We start from the raw sequence: 20,533 nt of genomic DNA on the forward strand, positions 1-20,533 counted from the left end.
GGCGGGTTATTTTTTTAAAAAAATAATATAATTCGGGTCAGGTACCCGACCCGCCTTAATCAAGTTGGTTTATAGGCCACAAAATACATTGAGTCGGGTACCCGCCAACCTGTTATATATTATTTACAACAAGTTGAAATTTACACTTTAAAATTTTATAATCAATATAATTATAAAAAATTAATAATAGTAGTACGTTTTTCACTTCCCTTCAAAGTAAAATACCCTTTTAATCAGTGACAAAAAGAAATTGAGTATTTTAAAAAGTTCATTAACAACAAACTGAAAGCAAACATTACATAAAATTATTATAAATTAAATTATTCACAAAAATTTTTTTAAAAAAAACCTCATCATAAAATGGTGAAACAAAATTACAATCATCGAAAACAGAAAAGATACAAATTCAAAAAAGAAGAGCATTTGGATGGTGGTATTTCCCATGATACCCCTCACCTCACCATTCACCAGTCTCCTTCCAGTCCCCACCATATCCACACTCCCTGACCCTGTAGTTTGCCCAGAACCAAAAAGAAACAAGAAAGAGAAAACAATAAATGAACCACTTTAATTATAACGACTACTCATTTTCACATATTACAGCCAAAACCCTAACCCCCTCTCTCTCTCATTCTCACTTTCTGCCATGGAAAGACCTTACTCTCACTCTAAATCTCCTGCATTCTCCAACAAAAAACCTCCACCATTTTCATCTTCTTCCTCTTCTTTCAACAACAATGCCGGATTCTTCAACTCCACTTCTTACGATGATGTTTTTGGCGGTCCTCCTAAATTCGCTTCTTCTTCCTCTTTAGCTCCTCGACCTGAAGATTACTCTGAAATTTTTGGAGGTTTCAGGTTATCATCTTTTCCATCACGTTCTTCTTCCTCCATTCCTGTCCTTGATCTTCCTGCTGTTCCTGATGACATTCACTCTGCCGCTGCATTCTTCGATTATTCTGAAGTTTTTGGTGGTTTTAATGCTATCAATTTTGCTGTTCCTTTTGATGAACTCTTTCGTCCTTGTAATGGTTCTTTTTGTGACGATGATGGTGGCTCCTCTGATGAAGCCTGGTATATTTTCTTCTTTCTTTTGTTCCAATTGCCTTTTTTTTTTCTTGTTTTGGCACCTAATTGACTTTTATCCATCTTTGGTGACTTTTGAATTTATTTATTTATTTTTTATTTTAAATTTCAAATTTAAAATGCTTCTTTTTCCCTTTTTCATTTCATTTTTAGTGATTAATTAAATTTTCTTTTGTTTAATTGTTACGCATATTTTGATTTGATATAATTTTACACTTTTGCTTTTGGTTGAGCTGAAATTCAATTTTAAAATTTGAACTTTCTCTGTTTTAATCTTTATTTTGGAAAAATAAAAACTACTTTAGGCTGTTCCTTACACTTTAGTTGTTTTTGTTTTTATTATCTTTTATTTTATGTTCTTATTTGGTTAGATTGTTGTTTCTATTATGTTCATTTATTTCCTGTAATCTTCATACATTGATAATTTGGGATAACCCCATTTGGTGGGGGATAGAAGAAATGGTTGAGAGGTGTTGAGGCCAATTAGAGACATTCTGTTGCTTTGTTACATGATTTGATTTGTAAACAGGTCGATTTTGGTGTCTTTTCAATGTCATGCCTAATTGCGAATTGGTGACTGTGATATAAAGAATCAATAGCGTAAGATTGTGTCAAAAGGAATGGTGGAGGAATTTTGATGATGTATGCGTTTGGAAGTTTGTTTTGTAATTTGTTGATTTTGCTTTTGGTTCTTTGTGTTTTGGCTGTCTCTAATGTATGAAGTATATTAGTATGGACTAGACATGTTTGGTGATGGATAATGAGTTATACAGCCTGTCTAAATGCTGGTTTGTGCTTGTTTATAATCATTCTGTCCCTAAATAATAGGCTACATTTCTACATTTGATGCCCCAAAATCGTAGGATACTTGGGTCTTATCTTCCCAAATCATTTTCTTTTGACTTACCCGTCACTTTCATTTTCAAAATTTCAATACTCAATGATGCTCAATTTAACTCCAAGCAGATGTCCACAGTTTGCTTAAAATTGGTTCTCCATATCCTTGAAGAATAAGGATACACTAGGCCATGTTTTAGAATCACATATAGATGATATGATAAAGATGTAAAAATTGAAATAAGGAAGGAAAATATCTGTGAAATTTAACTAAAATCTCATAAATGATCTTTGATTGAAGGCGCCAATCATCCAGGAAGAAAGGGAGTACTTGTTTCTTTGGTTTATATATAAAGGATCTACCTTGCTACTGCTTAGTTTTGATACTTCAAAAAAGAAAATATTTAAAAACAAATCAAGTTTTAACTACTGTTCATGATCATGGCTTAGTAGCTAAGGAGGATCAAGAAAAGGGACTTGTAGAAAATGCAAAGTCGCCTAGATCAGTTGATTGTGAAAGGGTCTTTGATGTCCGATGCTAGCTTTTCATGGTTTGAACCGTGAGTACTGAGTAAGGGTTAAATGAGTTGAATTCCATATTTGGACGTGTTCATGATGTCTGAAATCTGAATGACATATGAATGGATTTCACTCAGTGTTTGTTTTATGCCCTACTTGCAAGTTAGAAAGGAAAACTTCGATATCTAGATTGTGTAGAAGTTATAAATTGAAGAATGAACCGCCTTATCTAGTTTCGTAGCTTTCGTATATTTTGGTAATGCTATTCCATATAGCAGTCTATAGATTGGTAGTATCTCTTTGCTTGCTCTTTAATTCCATTTTCATTTTCTTTTTTGTCCAATCTCATGTTTTGTTACTTGTCATATAAATACTGATATCACAATGAGTCATCTGGTTTTCCTTTTCATGGACAGGACCCCAGCTGGTTCAGATTCTCACTCTGATGATTCAGATATGTTTGCTTTTTCCGAAAAGAATGAAAGCTTGTCAAATGAAAATACTCATCAACCATCAGAAAACAAACAGTTTAATGTTTCTTACCACAAAATCAATCCAGAAACCAGCGCACATATGACAAACACTACACATGCAACTCAACTTAATGATGTGCCTGGATATACTTGTGTAGTTGATGAAGCCATAAATAGAAAAAGTTCCTCACCAGTACTTGATGACAGTTTTTTTAGCACGGGTTCTACTTCTCAGCTCACACAGAAACAAACAAAAAAAACCCGATCTAATGCTTCATATAATGATACTGGTTCGAAAACATATGATAGTGACCAGAGATCTGGAGAAGCATGTGGTGCTAGTACATCTCATATAAATATTACATGTGCATCAATGTCTGACATCAACCTTCAAACAGAACCATCTCATTTGCCACCATCATCAAGACCTCCATCTATAATGGAAGACAGGAGCAGAGATTTTGGTGAAAACAGCTCTAGTCCTGTAGCTTCTGAAAGAAATGGATTGGAGGCAAGTAATGATGGTAGTTCACCACTGTTCTTTGATATGGAGGTGGATGCAAGTTCTTCTGCTGCAGTTTCTGCTGCTGCTATGAAGGATGCAATGGTGAAAGCTCAAGCAAAACTTGAAGCTGCAAAAGAGCGGAGGGACAGAAAGGATAGAATTCAGAATTGCGGTAAGCTACACTTGGAAACTGGTGTAAATGGTCGGGAGAACACTCAAGGGATACACGATGAAGCTTTTTATGGAGAGGTTGTAGTGCACACAACCAGCGATAGTGGTCCCACTAAGATTAAAATTTTTTCTAAATCTAGACATTCTAAAAATGTCTCTCAGAATTTCACTGATATTCTAGCTGCTGAACAGTCCATTGGTGTATCTGGGGTACGTGCTGAAACAAAGCAAGGGAAGAAATGTAGCTTGTCCATGGATACTGAGTTTATTGATGCAGCTGGTGAATGGAAGGAGGCAACACAATATTTTGAATTTGTAAATAGTGATTACGTTCGGTTAGATCCTCATCGACATAGTAGTAGTGGTGTTGAAAATATAACAATCAAGCAACAGGGTGATGATGATCACAATTCAGATTCTGCTGGAGAGGCTTGTGCTACAGTGGAAAATAGGCGAAGGCTAAAAGCAACAAAAGTAGTATCCAGACAGGAATACTATGAGAAAATGGTCAAGGTTGCTCAAGAAGTTCATGACACTGTGACCTGTGGGCATGTGGAACCCGACAAGAAAGTGAATCATATGTCTCGTGGAAATACAAAACAGCTGAAACCTGAGTTAGCCTATGAACCGGAGAAGCTTGAAATTCCACTTTGCAAAGCTCAAAAAATGGAAGAAAACCCGGTGGCGGCTTTCAGATCGAATATTGTGCTTGAGGAAGACGAGTGTAAGCAGGAAAGTGAATCTTGTCACAGCGGACAGTTGAACAGAAATGCGGAAGGGCTTCTTGAGAGCATGGTTGATGAGGCGTCTATTGTCAGGCAAGGAGAATTGAGAATATCATGCGAAAGTAAATGGAACGAGGGTGGCTATGATGTGCAAGAAACTACGAGAAATTTACACGAGCAGAGAGCAGAAGAGTCTTTCGAAAGACAAAGAACCGAGAGTCAAGTGACAGAGTCTCTTACGCAGAAAATAAACAAACAGACAAGGGAGTTGATGGACAAGAGTTCAAAGGAATCTTGTAAAGGTGTGTTAATGGGAGACAAGATGCAAACCGCTTGTGAAAGTGAAGAAAAAGATCACACAAAAGATTTACAGAGAACGAACGCTGCTGATAAGAGAGTAAAGGAAACTTTTGAGAATGTATCGGGCAGGAATAGACTACAAGAAAACATAGATAAGAACAATCTGGGAAACTTGCAGCATGGAGAGGAATTTGTCAATCATCTTGAGGAAGCTGCTAATGGGAAAGGATTTAAGAAAAAGTTCGAAAAGTTTGTTGAGCTTGAGGAGTCCCAGAAAAGTAAAGAAGTTCCCAAGCAAGCAATAGAAATTCAGCGGATCTCCGAGGATCACAATCTGAAAATTGAAAACAAAAACTCACAAACGGGTAGAAAAGAAGATAAAAAAGAGAAGCTTGTGAAGACTGCTGAACTGGAGCATGTGGAGCAAAAGTCTCTGCAGGCATGTGAGCTAGAAAAAGTGTATTGCGGTCTTGAGGAAGCAGTTGATGAGCTAGGATCTAAGACTAACCTTGAAAAGTGTTTTAAGTTGAAGAAAAGCGAGAAAAGCCAAGAAGTTCCAAAGCAACCTATAAGGTTGCAGAGGCTTGATGATTCTAGTAATTTGATAGTTGAGGATGAGAAATCAGAAGATGTCAATAAACAAGATGAAAGGAAGAAGTATGAGAAGGCTATTGAGCCAGAGCAAAACTCTTTGCGTACATATGAGCTGGAAAAAACCAGGAAAACAAATAATAATACTGATGACCAGGAAGATTGGAAGGGTGTAGATGGACATGACATGAACATCAAGTGGGACGAGGACGTGGGGCTAAATAGCTCCTCTGATATTGAGCTGCCTATACAGGGAAATACACTGAAGTCATCTAATGGGACTGATCCTCATAGGGATGCTGCACTGGATATGTCCTGTAAACTCAGTAAGCCGTTAAAGGATGATGACTCCGAGGAAGGGACCTCTCAAAATGAAAATGGTGAGATTCACGTTACATCATCAGATGGAAGAAGCAAGTTGGACGCGGCTGTTATGTCAAATGTGGTGATTGATGAAAAGAAAATAGAACCAGAAGCTGCTCTGGTGGGTCCTGAAGACAATGAGCTTGAGGGAGGAACCTTTCATGCCTCAAACAAAGTTGACTTGGATGAAAATAACATCAAGACGTGTAATTCTACTGGGGATGAACAAAATCTGAAAGAGAAAAAGAAAGTTCAATCAACCCCAGATCCTTGTTTGGCAAAGGATCTCAATGATGAAGTTGGAGGAAAAAGAAATCTATCAGGGGAAAATTACATTCTTTTGGACAAGGAAGAGAAGGTTAGATCTACTCGTGCAGAAGGAATCAATGGGTTCCATGAGAATACAAGTAGGGAAAAAGTAACTCATACAGTACTTCCTGTGGGTAAAGCAAGATTCCAGAAACCATCTCACCCGCCTAAATGTGGCCAAAGTATTGATAGAAAAGACAAGATTATTCATAATTGCTCAACAGAAGAGAAAGATGTAGACAAAGAGATAAACTTGGAGAAGGAACGTCTTAGGAAGTTCGAGGAAGAAAAGGAGAGATTGAGAGAAAGGGAAAAAGATAGAATGGCAGTTGAGTATGCTGTACGTGAAGCCCGTGATAGGGCATATGCTGATGCTCGTGACAGGGCAGAAAGGGTTGCTCTTGAAAGAGCAACAGATGAAGCTCGACTAAGAGCAATGGCAGAGGCCCGGGAGAGATTAGAGAAGGCCTGTGCAGAGGCTAGGGAGAGGTCATTAGCTGACAAGGCATCAGAGTCCAGGTTAAAGGCAGAGCGTGCTGCAGTAGAGCGCGCAACTGCTGAGGCTCGTCCGCGTGCCATGGAGAAAGCAAAGGCTGAGAGATCTACTTTTGATACAAGAGACCGAATGCAAAGATCTGTTTCTGAAAAGCATTTTTCAGAAAGAGAGGTGATGATGAGGCAGAGCTCTATCCCCACGGTGAGTATGTTGGTTTGACAGTTTGAATCAAAAACTTATATGTGACAGGATAGAGTACAGACGCCCCGACTAGTGATAAAGGTTTAGGCGTCTGCCGCATACAGTTTGAGTCAGAAATTTATCTTGGAACACATTTTGGTTTTGGAATATGATCTATGATTTTTGATTTCTTTTTTTAAATTCCTTTTTAACTCACTATTTAACTGGATTTGCAGATTAGTGAGAGGTTGGAAGAATCTAATGGTGAACCAGTCCAGAGGTGTAAGGCCAGACTTGAGAGACATCGCCGAACTGTCGAAAGAGTGGTGTGTGTTTCTGCATCTTTTATGATCTATATTCTGGTTTAATAGTTAGCCACATATTTATTGGAACACTGTTTCAGGCTAAAGCGCTTGCAGATAAAAATATGCGTGATCTTCTTGCACAAAGGGAGCAAGCAGAAAGAACTGTAAGCATTTATAGCTCTTAACGGAAATACTCTATTTTGGATTTATGTATTTCAGTATTTTTGAATATCCTTTCTTGTGTTTTTTACCAGAGATTAGCTGAAAATCTTGATGCTGATATCAGAAGATGGTCAAATGGCAAGGAAGGCAACTTGCGAGCTTTGTTATCAACATTGCAATATGTATGTATTATTATTTACAGTCTACCTAAGGTGGGAAGGGGTCTATGCTTTACATTTTCCGATTGATTCTTGATAACGTATATTATCTGCGATGTTACTCTACTACAATATTCTTTTTTTATCTTAAATCTTTCTTTAAGTTCTATGTAGATGACTCTCGCTTGCTGTATCTTGTGGAATGCAATATCTTTATTACAATCTTGTTTCTACTAGACGAGTCATGCTTGCTGTATCTTGTTGATTTCAATATCTTTTTTTTTGTCAATAAACAAATCTTCTACCTGTTTAAATTACTTGACTTGTACTCCCTCCGTTCCCACGAATTTGGTCTATACAGCTCAAAAAGCTCACATGTTTTGGGTGTATGGAGCAATCTCATGAAGACAAAGGAGTATTAGAAAACGTCTAGAGAATTTGTTGTTTTATCCACTTGTTCTTTCCAACTGATCATCCTCTTGCATGTTGTAGTCTGAGAAATATGTGAGACTGATCAAGTTGCTCAAAACAGCTTACTTTAAGTATATTTTGTTCTGGCAGATCCTTGGGCCTGACAGTGGTTGGCAGGCAATTCCACTGACAGAAGTTATAACTGCTGCTGCTGTAAAAAAAGCTTACAGAAAAGCCACTCTCTGCGTGCATCCTGACAAATTGCAACAACGTGGTGCAAGTATCCAACAAAAGTATATTTGTGAAAAGGTTTTTGATCTCTTAAAGGTATGTTTCTACTTTCTAAATGCGTTTTATCTTATCACTAAATCATTCTTATGCTGACATTCTTTTATGTTTACACATCTAGCTATCCAAATGTTACTCTGTCCCTTTTAATGGTTTCTGTTCTCTTGGAGAATAATAAGTAATTAACCGTGTTAGTCATTTTAGGCGACAATTTCAAATTTATTGCTTCTATAACTTATTTAAATGGCTTTGAAAGTAGTGTTCCTAAAATGGTGCATAATTTTCTTTATATCCCTTTTTTCCCTACTGCACAGGATGCTTGGAACAGATTTAACTCAGAGGAGAAATAGTGTAGGCTATTAAAACACGAGGCATGCAATGGATATGGTATTTCATACTTGGAAAAAAACAATGTATATATGTATAGCCATCATTCTTCTGATGTGCTTGGAATGTAGATATATGTTGATCTTGTGCAATTTTACAGAAAGGAAAAAGGCCCAGATTTAAGGGTGCTTCTGCTGCTAATTCTTGTCTGGTTTTGGATCACACAAGTATCAGGTGATTGATATCAATATTTGCGTCTTTATATATTTAACTAATAGAAGTTGTGCCTGTCTCGTGTTTCCGCTCTCCAAATCACCTTACAAAATAGTTCTCTTGATATGTAAAAAGCCAAAAGGTAATGTGAAAATATGTAAGTAATTGTAGTTTTGGCTATATGCTAATGCTGATCTAGCTTAAAACTTGGGAGTATATGATACATGTTCCATTCATCCATTCCCCCACACCCCTAAATTGCCAATGGGTGCTATTGGTGATAGTGCTGAGGGAGTCGATTTCATTGCGAGTTGCAACGATGCCCCTCAACTATCAACATATATTGGTTCTGAATTACATTTCTCTAACATGTATTAATTGCAGGTGCACCCTAAACTCGCACTGTAAGAACAGTAAACATCAACATATAACGGATAATAGATGCTAATGAATTTCCCCTTCTATTATCTAAATGATTGAAGTGAGTCATTTTATATTTTTCTCTAATGTTAACCTGTTTGTGTCTTTAAAATTTCATTAGACCTATTGTGTCGTCTTTTGGCAATGGTTTTAATTTCTTTTGATCTATCTAAAATTTTTCTTGCTGGTCATTTTCTCAACTTATTTTTTCTCCTACTTGTTTTTTGTTTTACTCTCTAATCTGAAAGTTATATTACCAATAATTCAAATTGTGTGATATTCCAACTCAAATTTTCTAAAATTCTAATGAAACGTTATATATTTTTTTCTCTTAAAATCAAAATTCTGATATAATATCGTATTGAATATGTGCTACTTGGTTACCAAAACAAGAAAAATGTGCTACTTGAGATTTGACCTTTGTAGAAGGTTCCTTAACAATGAAATGTCTTGGACCGGGTTAATAATTAATACTTCTATGAAAGGCTTTTTCAGTCTTTGACTCGAGCGTGCTAGTGCCTAGTAGTACTCCTATTTTTTGTTGTTGACAAATCAATAATTATTGTCGTAAACGGAAAAATTATTAGTAAATTGGAAGAAGTTCACATCAGGTGTTAATTTAGTGATGATGACTTTCGAAACGTGTCCATTTAGAATACACCTATTGCTATTACTATTCTATTTTACATTTTTTTTCGTTTGATCATTGAAAGTTTGAACTATTGGCTACTAACGTCACGATCTTTGAATAAATAACTCAAACTGTTTATAAGTGACATCAAATCCATAAATTTTTTTTTGAATTAAATTTATCAAATTTTATTGAGTTAATAAGTTGATGATTAATTATGTTATAAATAATTATAAATTTGTATTATAAGTTTGAACTTTTTAAGGTCATTATTTTAGTTGTATTTAAACAAATATTTTATCAAAAGAAAATTAAATGATTAAGAACTTTAGCCAACAACAATAAAATTCAGGCATATAGTATTTTGTAAAGAACAAATTTATCAAAGGATTATCAAAAAGAAGTAAATTTATTTGAGAAAAAATTGACAATGTACAGATAGAAAATACGACTACAATTAATTCAGAATTCATTATTAATAATGATTAATTACTTGACTTTGGGGGTAATTAGCAAAAAAAAATTTTATTGAGTAATTTTAGTTTATTTTGACACAAATTATTTAATGTCAGTGTTTGTTAGAATAGATGGTGGAGTGATTAAGCCATTTAATGTCAGTGTTTGGTAAATTAGTTAGTTGAAATAGCTAATTGTTATGAATAAGCTATTTTTAAACTTACGTTTCTTTATCGTCTCTAGCCGGGGGATTCTTTTGGTCGCGCTCTCCTTTATAGGTATGAGTTGTCGCCGTTTTTTCCTCCCGAACCCTGTTTATTGTTTTTCTATGAGCGGGATACACTGGGTAGGATGATGATGATGAAGCTATTTTTAAACTAATTGCTCCTAGCTATTTGTTCATAATCAATTAATCAAATTGGTTGATAAAACTAGTTGATTAAATCAATTACTTTAAATAGCTACTAATTATTAGTTATTAGCTATTTGTCAAATATCTCTTTTACGACTCTAATAAGAAAGAAATTCATAGGTTCTTATTAAAACGTTGAAAAATTGCTTTAGATATGCTTAATCTTTTGGCTTTTGAAGTATATTAGCTTCCCTTTATTGGTTTAAACTGTAAACACTAGTTTCATGAAACATGCTATAACCTGCTAGTGTTCAAAACATCAAATTACTTGCTAATGTTTATAAAGCCGAAGGTTTTAACATGGCAGCACACGTGTGTATACGTGACTGTATATTTTTGGAATTTTTATTTTTGAATTTATTTTTCTTAGTGAAGTTTAGGTTTTTTTTTTTTTTTTTTTTTACAATTTATTCTTATTTATTTTTATCTTGAAATATTTTATTTATTTTTATCTTGAAATATTTTATTTATTTTTATATCAAATTTACTTTTGCTATTTACTTTAATACCCACTTCCCTATTTGCTCTTTCCGTTTTCGTCACGTCTCCTGATTCTAACACTAATCTCAACAAAGAAAATGCACTTCTATTACTTTTTCATGATCTAATCAAATATGGATTATTGATTCTAAAGGATGAATCTCTCGCTGTTAATAACTATAACGAAGAAAATCTTGAAAAATCAATTATAATTGTTAATTTCAAAGGATTAAATTTGTGAATTACATTCACTTTGTTTTTATGAATTGAATGAAAAAGTTCTCAATAATTACTTTTAAACTATCGATAAAAAAAAAAAAACTTTATTTTTTTAAAAGTATAAATATAATTATGAAACTAAATTTTCCTATGTTAAAAAGATTAGTGAAAGATTGTGAATAAGAAATTTTAATAATATAGCAAGTCTTGTATGAGACCGTTTCACCATGAGACCGTTTCACCATGAGACGAGTTCATACAAGCAGCCCATTAGCAAAAAAATATTAAAAACAATGAATTTTGAATTCTACAAGGAGCATTTTTGTAAAAGACTTTGGGTGACCTAATTGAGGTCATATATGGTGAGACGATCTCAATAAAAAATTAGTGTTAATAATAATATAAACTAATTTTGTGAATTGAATTATTGAATTGTAGAATTATAAAATCACAATTTTAATATAAATTAGTTATATTTTTCATAAAAAGCTTTCACATGAAATAGATCGAAGAAATATAACTAGTTTTAATATTTTTTGGGTATGAAACATGCTTTGGATGATTGAAAAAATCAGCACACCTCTCAAGTCCCCTTTCACTAATCTTTCAAGAAAAGGCCACTAATTTAGTAAGAATGCCTCTTTTGCCCAACAACTCCACTCCCCACAAGGCAATTTTGTTATTAAGCATCATCTTTCTTCTTTGTCTTATTCTTCTCTCTTTGAAAATTGTTTTTGACATTCTACTAATACTTAAATGCTTACATACTGATGATACCTCTGGTGGGTCATCAAATTTATCATGATTTTTTCATGCTGTCGTACTCACATAAAATAATGTGTTAAATAGTAATCCCTCCTATTCAATTTAATTGTTTCATTTATCTTTTTCACATTTGTTAAGATAATAATTTATCTTTTAATTTCTTTAATTGTGCATGATTAAAAAAATAAAAAATTAATATTAATAATCTTTGCATTGAGACGAATGAAATAAGATCTCACTTGAATATATTTTAACTTATAGTTTAAACATAAAATACAAATTAAGAGTGAAAAGTAAATAGATTAGACAGAAAGAATAGTACGAGTAGTTAGCTTAAGTCAAATATATACAATCCATGGGCCCAACTAACTAAATTAATTTAAAGCCTAGCATACCACAAATGACTAAAACTTTTGCAAATATTTGAATCCTTTTGTTTTTTATAAGTAAACCCCATATATATGTATATGTATCATCCCTTAGTGATCACAAATTTCTTCTTATCTACTTCCTTTTCTTCACTTCTATACCTAACATTTTCATTTTTCGATCATTTTCTCATAAAAATTTGTAACATTATCAAATCAATCATAAACTTTAATGGCTTTGTTTAGAGCTTTAAGTACAAGAAGAAGCCAAAGAGGTGGTGGATATGATAGGTTGTTGGATGAAACTCATGGTATGAGTAATGATTCAGCCTTTTCAGCAGATCATGCAGTACTAAAAAGGGTTACTAGTGTTCCTGCTAGCATTTTATTTGGATCATCTTCCAAAAAGATCGGATTCGGATCAGATTATGTAGGGAAAAACTCTAAGACTAAACAACATCAACAAGAAACAAAGGGTAAAAAGGGTGGAAAGAGTCACCCTGTGTTTAGTTTGTTTGAAGGGAAGTGGAAGAAGAAGAAGCTCACTGCAAATCCAGATTTTTCTAGATATGTTGAGTATTTGAAAGAAGGTGGGATGTGGAATAAGAATACTAATTCACCTATTATCTATTACAAATGAATATGGACCCCTATCGAGAAAATACCCACATGTGATCCCACATCTGTGATTTAACGACGTATATATTGATTAGCGTATAAGCTTGTAGGCGTCTTTTCTTACAATCATATGATTTTGGGAAACAACATTGTTAAGTTTAGGTGCAGTCAACTCTTCATCGATTATAGTCATAGGCTTGTCATTTGTCAACTAATTTATTTCATTGCTTTGTTGTTTTTTCTGTTTGATGGGGAAATTTACTTGGTGGGTATTGTTTTTATTGTTGGTTGATTAAAAGAGCAATCAGCATGGAGCATATATTCAGCTTGTTAAGAGAACCCAGATTTTGTACTGGATTAACTAAGGTTACTAAAGTATAGTATGTATGTATGTATATAAAAAAATATATCTATCGAATTATCGATCCAAACTTTTGTATAATCGTAATCTGGATTTAGCTTTGTTCTATACTTCTATATATTTTTATTGATGAGGTTGAAGTTTTGGAATAATATGCAATAATTGACCAACTTATTAGCAACAATATACTATGCTGTCTTGGCTCTTGGGGTATAATGTTGATTTGGATGTAGGTTGAAGAATCTTTATAGGTAAGGAGACGAGGAATTAATTTTTTTATGTAGGTGGTGAGAATTGAACTTGTGTTACAAAGGTGAGAGAAACAGCTATCATCCACTACATTAACCCATAATTCTCAAATCTATTTTTGAGAGGGGACTCAAATTCGGACCCATAAATCGCAGGTCTAAGTATCCATGGATCCCACAAATCTAAGATTTGGTTCAGTTCAAAAGGAGTTGAGTTTATTTTTTCACATTTCATTTTTTATGATGCATCTCCGGGCGGGCTTCTTATACGTTTCCCTTCCTAGGCCCAATTTCATGAATTAGACTTCAAGAAAGCCAATTTTCGAGGACAGCAGGCAGATTCGAAGGGGCAGTAGCATTAGTTTTTCTTTCCTTTTTCGCCTTTTTACTCTTTATAAACCTTAATTTATTCTCTTAATTTTTCTTGTCTTAATTTTAATTTCTTCAACCAAATTTTATTTTATAGTTTATGTTAGTTTATTACATTTATTTATTAGCTTTTGTTGGTAATTATTTTAAGCTTTCTAGCCATAACCATGGAGATTGAAAATTTATATTTTGCGGGTTTTTATATCTTAATTCTCCGATCAATTATGTCTTTTGTAGGTATCTTCTAATACTTCTCTTTAGTGATTATTGATAGTTTAATCTTGTTTTTAATGTTTATTTGTGGTTTTTACCATTATTGTTTAGTAGCTTTATTATTTGCGTTCTTGTGTTTGTTTAATGTCTGATATGTTAATATATCATCCATAGTGATATCTTTATTTATTAGAATGAGTAGTGAGCAATATTCTAGGATTAGGGTTAACTCAACCCTTGTGATGGCTTGATGCGGTGAAACTCTAGTTGATTTTGGGTTGATTAAAGCCTTAGATAGGAGGTTATTGTACCCATTGGATAAGGATTGTATGATTGCTTCCAATATACCAAAGAGGGTTGAAATATTGAGTAATCTAATCTTTAATCAATAAATGGAATTGGATGTAAGGGATCAATGAGGATTGAACCTTGTATCCATCCTCCCACCTAAGGGCTTTATCCTCCACCCATGAGAGTAGAGAAGGATGAACTAGTAGAGAACGATTTATAGCCCAAGCCCTTCATCTTCACTCACAAGAGTGAGGATGGTGAAGAGCTTAAAGGCAATCCCAAGCCTGATCAAGGATCGAATTGCTCCAGTGCGATTTGCTACCCTTTAATAACCCTTAAGAAGTTAGTGTATAGTCATTGAATAGTCATCATGAATGAGATGACCCTACCACTTTATTTATCACTGTTTCCTTTTGCATACCTTTTTGTTATTGTTTACAACAAAAGTGTCTTTTATGTCCGGCTAATATGCAAAGAAAGTTGCATACCCTTGCTCCTTGTGTTTGACCCGTATGTGCTATAACACCGTGCACTTGTGGTAACTCACATGTTGAGATAAATTTGTGTGAACATCCTGCTTTAGATCTGCCCCTCTTTTTAGGGTGCGAGTCTAATTCTTTGAAATCCAGCGGATTCGAGTTTGATTTCGGGTGTAAAAATAAATTGGTCTAAGGTCTTCAGACTACTCAAACTTGACCGAGACCCTCTTTTTAGGCCCATTTAAGACCCAAGCCCGCTAGACCATTTCTAAACTCCCTAGACACTTTCTGGACCCGCTAGACTTGTATTAATTTCATTCTAAACCTATTTCTATATTTTTTTTTTGGACTTAATTTAGACTTGTATACAACTCAGACTCATTTTAATACTAATAAAATCTTTAAAATGCAAAAATATTAATGAATGATAATTAAAATTAAGACTCATTTAAGACTTGTTTAGTCCTTAAACCCTTAAGACTTGACGGGTTTAAGTCTGGGTCTGAATATTGGTCCACCAAAAATTAATGGGTTTGGTTTCGGGTCCAGACAGACCGTCCAGTTGATTACTTGAGCAGTTGAGCACAACATTGTATATGTAATAATTGGCCACCTAGCCCCTAAGATCAAACTAAGAGTAGGTTCATCATATAAAAGTTTCATGCATTTAATGATTTTCAACTTTCTATCTATGAAAAAAGTGAAAATCTTATCTAACAAGTTTCATTCTCTATATATCTTTAATATTCTTTATTTTAGGTTATGATCATATAAAAATACCATATTACATGAACAATTTGTTATATAAAATAGACTATAACTTAACATTTGAACTAACCTATATTTTAGAATTTGATATATTTTGCGCTATATTATTTTTGTTATTGTTAAGATCTAACTACCCCAATTAGGATTGATGGTTCCTCTTCCTCCTCCTCCTCATCATCATCATCATTTCAATTTAATCTTCCAATTTATTTTCAAAATCCTCTTAACTTTTGATCTTATTATTCGGCATAATTTGGCTCAGCCTCATAGTTACTAATAGATGGTATTGTTGATTCCGTCGGAGTAAAAGTAGTCTTTCTTTTGAAGTTTTATCTATTAATAAATTTGTTACCTTATTAACTTTTTTGCTGCTATTTCAAAAAGGAAGACACATTGGTTTTTGATTATCAAAGAACTAAAAGATTAATTGGAGATATTAAAAGACTAATTGAGTAATTAAGAGAATAATTGCTTAACTAAAGAGAGTAATTAGAAAGAATATGAGAAAGAATATGAGTAGAGAAAGAAGGTAAAGTTGTGAAATGGATCAAAAAATTCATCCACATTTATATAGGAAGCTCCAATTGGTAGTAATTGATTGCACCAACTACTCTGTTTAACTGCTAGTTTGGGTGGTTTCTAAAAATTGTCTAGTTTAAGTCATCTAGTTCGACGGTTCATGCTCCGATTAAGTTAGCGGTCATATTTGATTTTAGAACCACCCATAACCCGCAGTTTGAACCAGCACAGAACCGATTACTTGCCACTTTAATTTTACGTAATCCGCCCATGATCATCTTTAGTTCTATGTATATGGGCTTTATTAAATTTCGTCACCCTTTTCATTTTATCGCCACCCGTTATATATTGAACTTTTAAGATTGCCCCTGATTACTTTTCAAACCTTCAATCTCTAACATCTCTCTAAAAACTCTCTCCGAACACTCATTGAACTAAAACAAGCTAAAACTAAAAAATCGAATTACCATGGCCAGCTAAATTGAGCATCAATATGATTGTGTTAAAATTTAATATATGTTCACTCTTTTGACTATAACTTTAAATAAAAAAAATCATATAATTGCAATGTTTACGGCATTAGAACCTAGACTTCAAGATCTTTCCAATGATATATTATATGCCCAATTCCGATAACTGAGCGAGAAATGACAATCATTTAAAGTTTGTTTGTACTGAAATTTGATACATGTTCAATCTTTTGAGCATAACTTTTCATACAAAAATTGTATTAATGCAAAGTTTGCAGCATTAGAAACTAGACTTCAAGATCTTTCCAACGACATAGTATATGCCCAATTCTGACAATCGAGCGAAAAATGACGACCGTTTAAAATTTGCAGTGATTTTTAACGTTCAGTCGCGTGCGATTGGACCACGGTATGGTCGCGTAAAACGCGCGATCAGACCACGGTATGGTCGCGTAAAACGCGCGACTCCACCGCGATCCAGTCGCGCGTTTTACACGACCATACCGTGGTCCGGTCGCACGTGACTGAATGTTAGAAATCACTGCAAACTTTAAACGGTCGTTATTTCTCGCTCGATTGTCAGAATTTGACATATAATATGTTGTTGGAAAGCTCTTGAAGTCTAGTTTCTAAACTGCAAGCCTTGCGTCAATACGATTTTTCTATAAAACGTTATTGAAAAAAGATTGAACATGTATCAAATTTTAGCACAAACAAACTTTAAACGATCGTCATTTCTCGCTCGGTTATCGGAGTTGGACATATAATATATCATTGGAAAGATCTTGAAGTCTAGGTTCTAATGCCGTAAATATTGCAATAATGTGATTTTCCTATCAAAAGTTTCGGCCAAAAGAGTGATTATGTATCAAATTTCAACACAAAACGTGTGATTAGGTTTATTTTCCGATTTCAAAAAATTATTTTCTTTTTTAAAAATAGTATTTTTTATTTTAATTTAATTATTATTAATAAATTTAGTTTAGTAATAATAATAATTAATTTTATAATTAAAAATATTAAAGATATTTTAGTAATTTTATTAAAAAAGGGATAGTGATATAACAAAAAGGATGGCGAAGTTTAAGGATTGGTATTAAGGTGAATGTTGCCCACTACAACATAGATAAGTGGAGAAAGGTCCAAAGACTCAAAGTTAGGAAATTGTTGTATGATAAGATGTTAGATGTGTGTTTGTGGTGATCTTGCTAGTGGATTTTAATTTTTATGGTTACTTTTTTGCCTTTTACCAAAGATATACTTTTCCCACTGTTTTCTACCATCTTTTAGAATTTGGAGAACAATATATGGAAAACTTGATTATATTATTTGTTGGTTTGTGAGTACAACATATTATAGTACAAGCATCTATCTATAAATGATAATAATCTACTCATTTCTATTCTCTTTAAATATTTTATTTGAGTTTGACACGTATATTAAAAAAGAGAGCGAACCACAACAATTATAAATACTCATGTAGTAGTTGTAGTGTTTTAAGACAAGAGTAGGGACCATAATAATTGTAAAGTTAATAAAGGTACTTGTAATGAAATAAATTATAAGGAAAAATTGGTAAAAAAAAATTACTTCAAATAGATAACAGATAAGGTAAATTTACCGAATAAGAAAATAGAACATTTATAAGAAATAGGAGGGAGTTTAATGAAGAAGCAATTTAATGACTTGTCACATTGTTATTATATTTTTCCAATCCATTTTTACTCTCACGTGGCTAATTAAACAAAAAAATCATATTGGTTGCAAAGATTTTTGAATGATTATGAGGTGCTAAATATATATATATATAATCTAATACGAAGGGTTTAAAAATAAGAAGGATAGGAAGGAATTTCATCCGTCAGATCTTAGATCAATAGTCCATCTTGCACACGGTTTAGAACAAAAAATAAATTGTGATGTAATCTTAATTAATATGTGATAGTTTTTGTATAAACATGTGTTACTTGAAATCGTGATGTTTTCTAAATTAATATGTAATGCTTTTTTCATAAACATGTGTTACTAGATCTTTTGCTAAGACAACTTTTTTAAACCGTTAGATTTTAATTAATCAACGGTAGCTATTCCTTCCGATCCTTCCTATTTTCACACGCCTTCTTATTGGATTTCTACTCTATATATATATATATATATATATATATATATATATATATATATATATATATATATATATTAAAATTAAATTTATAATTTAGTTAATATTGATTGACTACTTAAAATAAGGCAATATATGTACAAATTACCCTCTCTTTTTTCCCTATTTACTTTATTTATAATTTTCAAAACAACTTTCAAGCATCGCTATCTCCAAACACGCATTATGAAAGATTAGAAAACTTGTATGATACTAAATTATACATCACAAATCTAACAAATCTCATATAAATATTATTTTATCTTCTATACTTTTCTCAAAAATGTTATTTTAAATTCTCTTTTCTTAAAATGAAATACTTTAGATTAGAACAACATTAGAGAATGGAGGATATATATATATAGAAAAATTGTAATAATGTTAAGATCTTTTTATATTCATCATCATCATCTTACCCAATGTATTCCGCTCATAAAACCATGATCAACAAGGTCTAGGGAGAGAAGGACGACAACAACTCATACCCATAAAGGAGAGCGCGGCCAATGAGTCCCTTAATTCGAGAAAGATCATGAGTAGTTCCGGCAAAGAATAAGACTGAGTGAAGCTGAAAGTAATAATTTCTCCCTTCCACTATACTTGCAACATTTGACTTTTTACACAATACAATGTGTTATTTTGATTATTAATATCTTAAACTATGTACATCTAAAAATTATAAAAAAGTTAATATTATGAAATTATGCGATTAGCCAGTTCAAACAAGATCTTACTTGACTATATTTTTTCTTAAATATTAGTCGTATATATAAAATAAGCTTAAATGATGAATTGTGTCAATAACCCTAATCTAGCTACTAATTCAGAACAAAGGAAGTATAAAGCTAATATATCATGATAAGAACGAAGTTTATGTCATATCTAATGATGTTACAAGTAATTTGAATGATATCTCGAAGTATTTTTGATTGTAAATTAAGATAATATAAGATTACTTAAACATTTAGGTGAAGATTATGAGATAATAATTAATTATGATTGAATTTTGATATTATTTTAAATAAAAGCATTCAAATTGACCATTGTGAGTGTGATTTTCAAACTAAAATGATTGTATTTATAGTACACTACGATAAATATAGATTATGTTGGGATTTAGAAAACTTACAAAAGATAATATTACTAATATGAATTTAAAAGTTAATAATAAATACAATTGAAGTAACACTGATAAACATTTGGGTTTAGGAATTAATTAGATCTAATCGATTACTAAATTTAATCTTCTAAAAACAATGCTTCATCCATGTTTTATATTGTTATTGACTTTGGAACAATGTTCAAAAACTAAATAAAATTTTGATTAGTATTTCTTGTTTTGAGAGAGTTTTCTTATGAGAAAATTTTAGCCTCATCCGAGAAAGAGACATAGTCTTATACTAGATTTCTAGACCGTCCAAAGATTTAAGTCTTATGTTGTTTTTAGCTCTTAGTTTTCTTCTTACGTTATCTTTTGTTTAAAAATGCTTTTCCTTATTCAGTTAAATCAGACACTTATTTTTTTCTATCTTTTAGATTGCTCACATATAGCTATCAGACAGAAATAAAGGGGTTGTTGAGCTGATTAGATTTCTAGTTAGAGAAGTATTGGTTTTGGTTAGATAATTGTTGTAGAGACCATGTGGTGTATAATATAATTTAGACTTATAATTTTCTATTTATGAATTGGACCTTGATTCTAAATGTTATTATTTCGACTTGATTCTAAATATTATTATTATATTTTGGATTTGTGATTTGCTTTTATGGGACTATTGTTTGGAGATTGGACTCTTTTACTAATAACCTAATTTACTTAGTTAATAGTAAATTGGGTTATTATTGGGTCTAACCCATCATTTTCCCAAA

The 20,533-nt window shown here is 32.7% G+C and overlaps 2 protein-coding genes across 4 annotated transcripts; both read left to right on the top strand.

Annotated features, from left to right (window-relative positions):
- The first annotated feature begins 524 nt into the window (after window positions 1-524).
- LOC130807897 (auxilin-like protein 1) lies at window positions 525-8,407 on the top strand. Of its 3 annotated transcripts, none has more exons than XM_057673291.1 (8): window positions 525-1,074; window positions 2,859-6,576; window positions 6,792-6,881; window positions 6,959-7,024; window positions 7,115-7,204; window positions 7,742-7,918; window positions 8,194-8,266; window positions 8,367-8,407. In XM_057673291.1, the coding sequence occupies exons 1-7, from the start codon at window positions 647-649 to the stop codon at window positions 8,227-8,229; spliced, it is 4,605 nt and encodes a 1,534-aa protein (XP_057529274.1). In that variant the 5' UTR covers window positions 525-646; the 3' UTR covers window positions 8,230-8,266; window positions 8,367-8,407. The 3 variants fall into 3 exon arrangements, 2 of the variants coding, with proteins under 2 accessions (XP_057529274.1, XP_057529273.1); XR_009040678.1 differs by having other exon boundaries at window positions 528-1,074; window positions 8,194-8,292; XM_057673290.1 differs by having other exon boundaries at window positions 8,194-8,407.
- Window positions 8,408-12,248: 3,841 nt separating this feature from the next.
- On the top strand, window positions 12,249-13,230 carry LOC130808926 (uncharacterized). The gene has a single exon (XM_057674488.1). It carries the CDS (start codon window positions 12,403-12,405, stop codon window positions 12,808-12,810), a length of 408 nt encoding a protein of 135 aa, XP_057530471.1. The 5' UTR covers window positions 12,249-12,402; the 3' UTR covers window positions 12,811-13,230.
- Window positions 13,231-20,533: the final 7,303 nt, after the last annotated feature.

The sequence above is a fragment of the Amaranthus tricolor genome, chromosome 3 (assembly GCF_026212465.1).
Source record: "Amaranthus tricolor cultivar Red isolate AtriRed21 chromosome 3, ASM2621246v1, whole genome shotgun sequence".
Classification (NCBI taxonomy): domain Eukaryota; kingdom Viridiplantae; phylum Streptophyta; class Magnoliopsida; order Caryophyllales; family Amaranthaceae; genus Amaranthus; species Amaranthus tricolor.

What these genes read in the sequence shown, in the direction of transcription:
- LOC130808926 (XM_057674488.1), top strand. Translation starts at nt 12,403, where the DNA reads ATGGCTTTGTTTAGAGCTTTAAGTACAAGAAGAAGCCAAAGAGGTGGT.
- LOC130807897 (XM_057673290.1), top strand. Translation starts at nt 647, where the DNA reads ATGGAAAGACCTTACTCTCACTCTAAATCTCCTGCATTCTCCAACAAA. An exon ending in GGCTCCTCTGATGAAGCCTG is followed by an intron (nt 1,075 to 2,858) that starts GTATATTTTCTT and finishes TTTCATGGACAG; the next exon opens with GACCCCAGCTGGTTCAGATT. An exon ending in GGCAGAGCTCTATCCCCACG is followed by an intron (nt 6,577 to 6,791) that starts GTGAGTATGTTG and finishes CTGGATTTGCAG; the next exon opens with ATTAGTGAGAGGTTGGAAGA.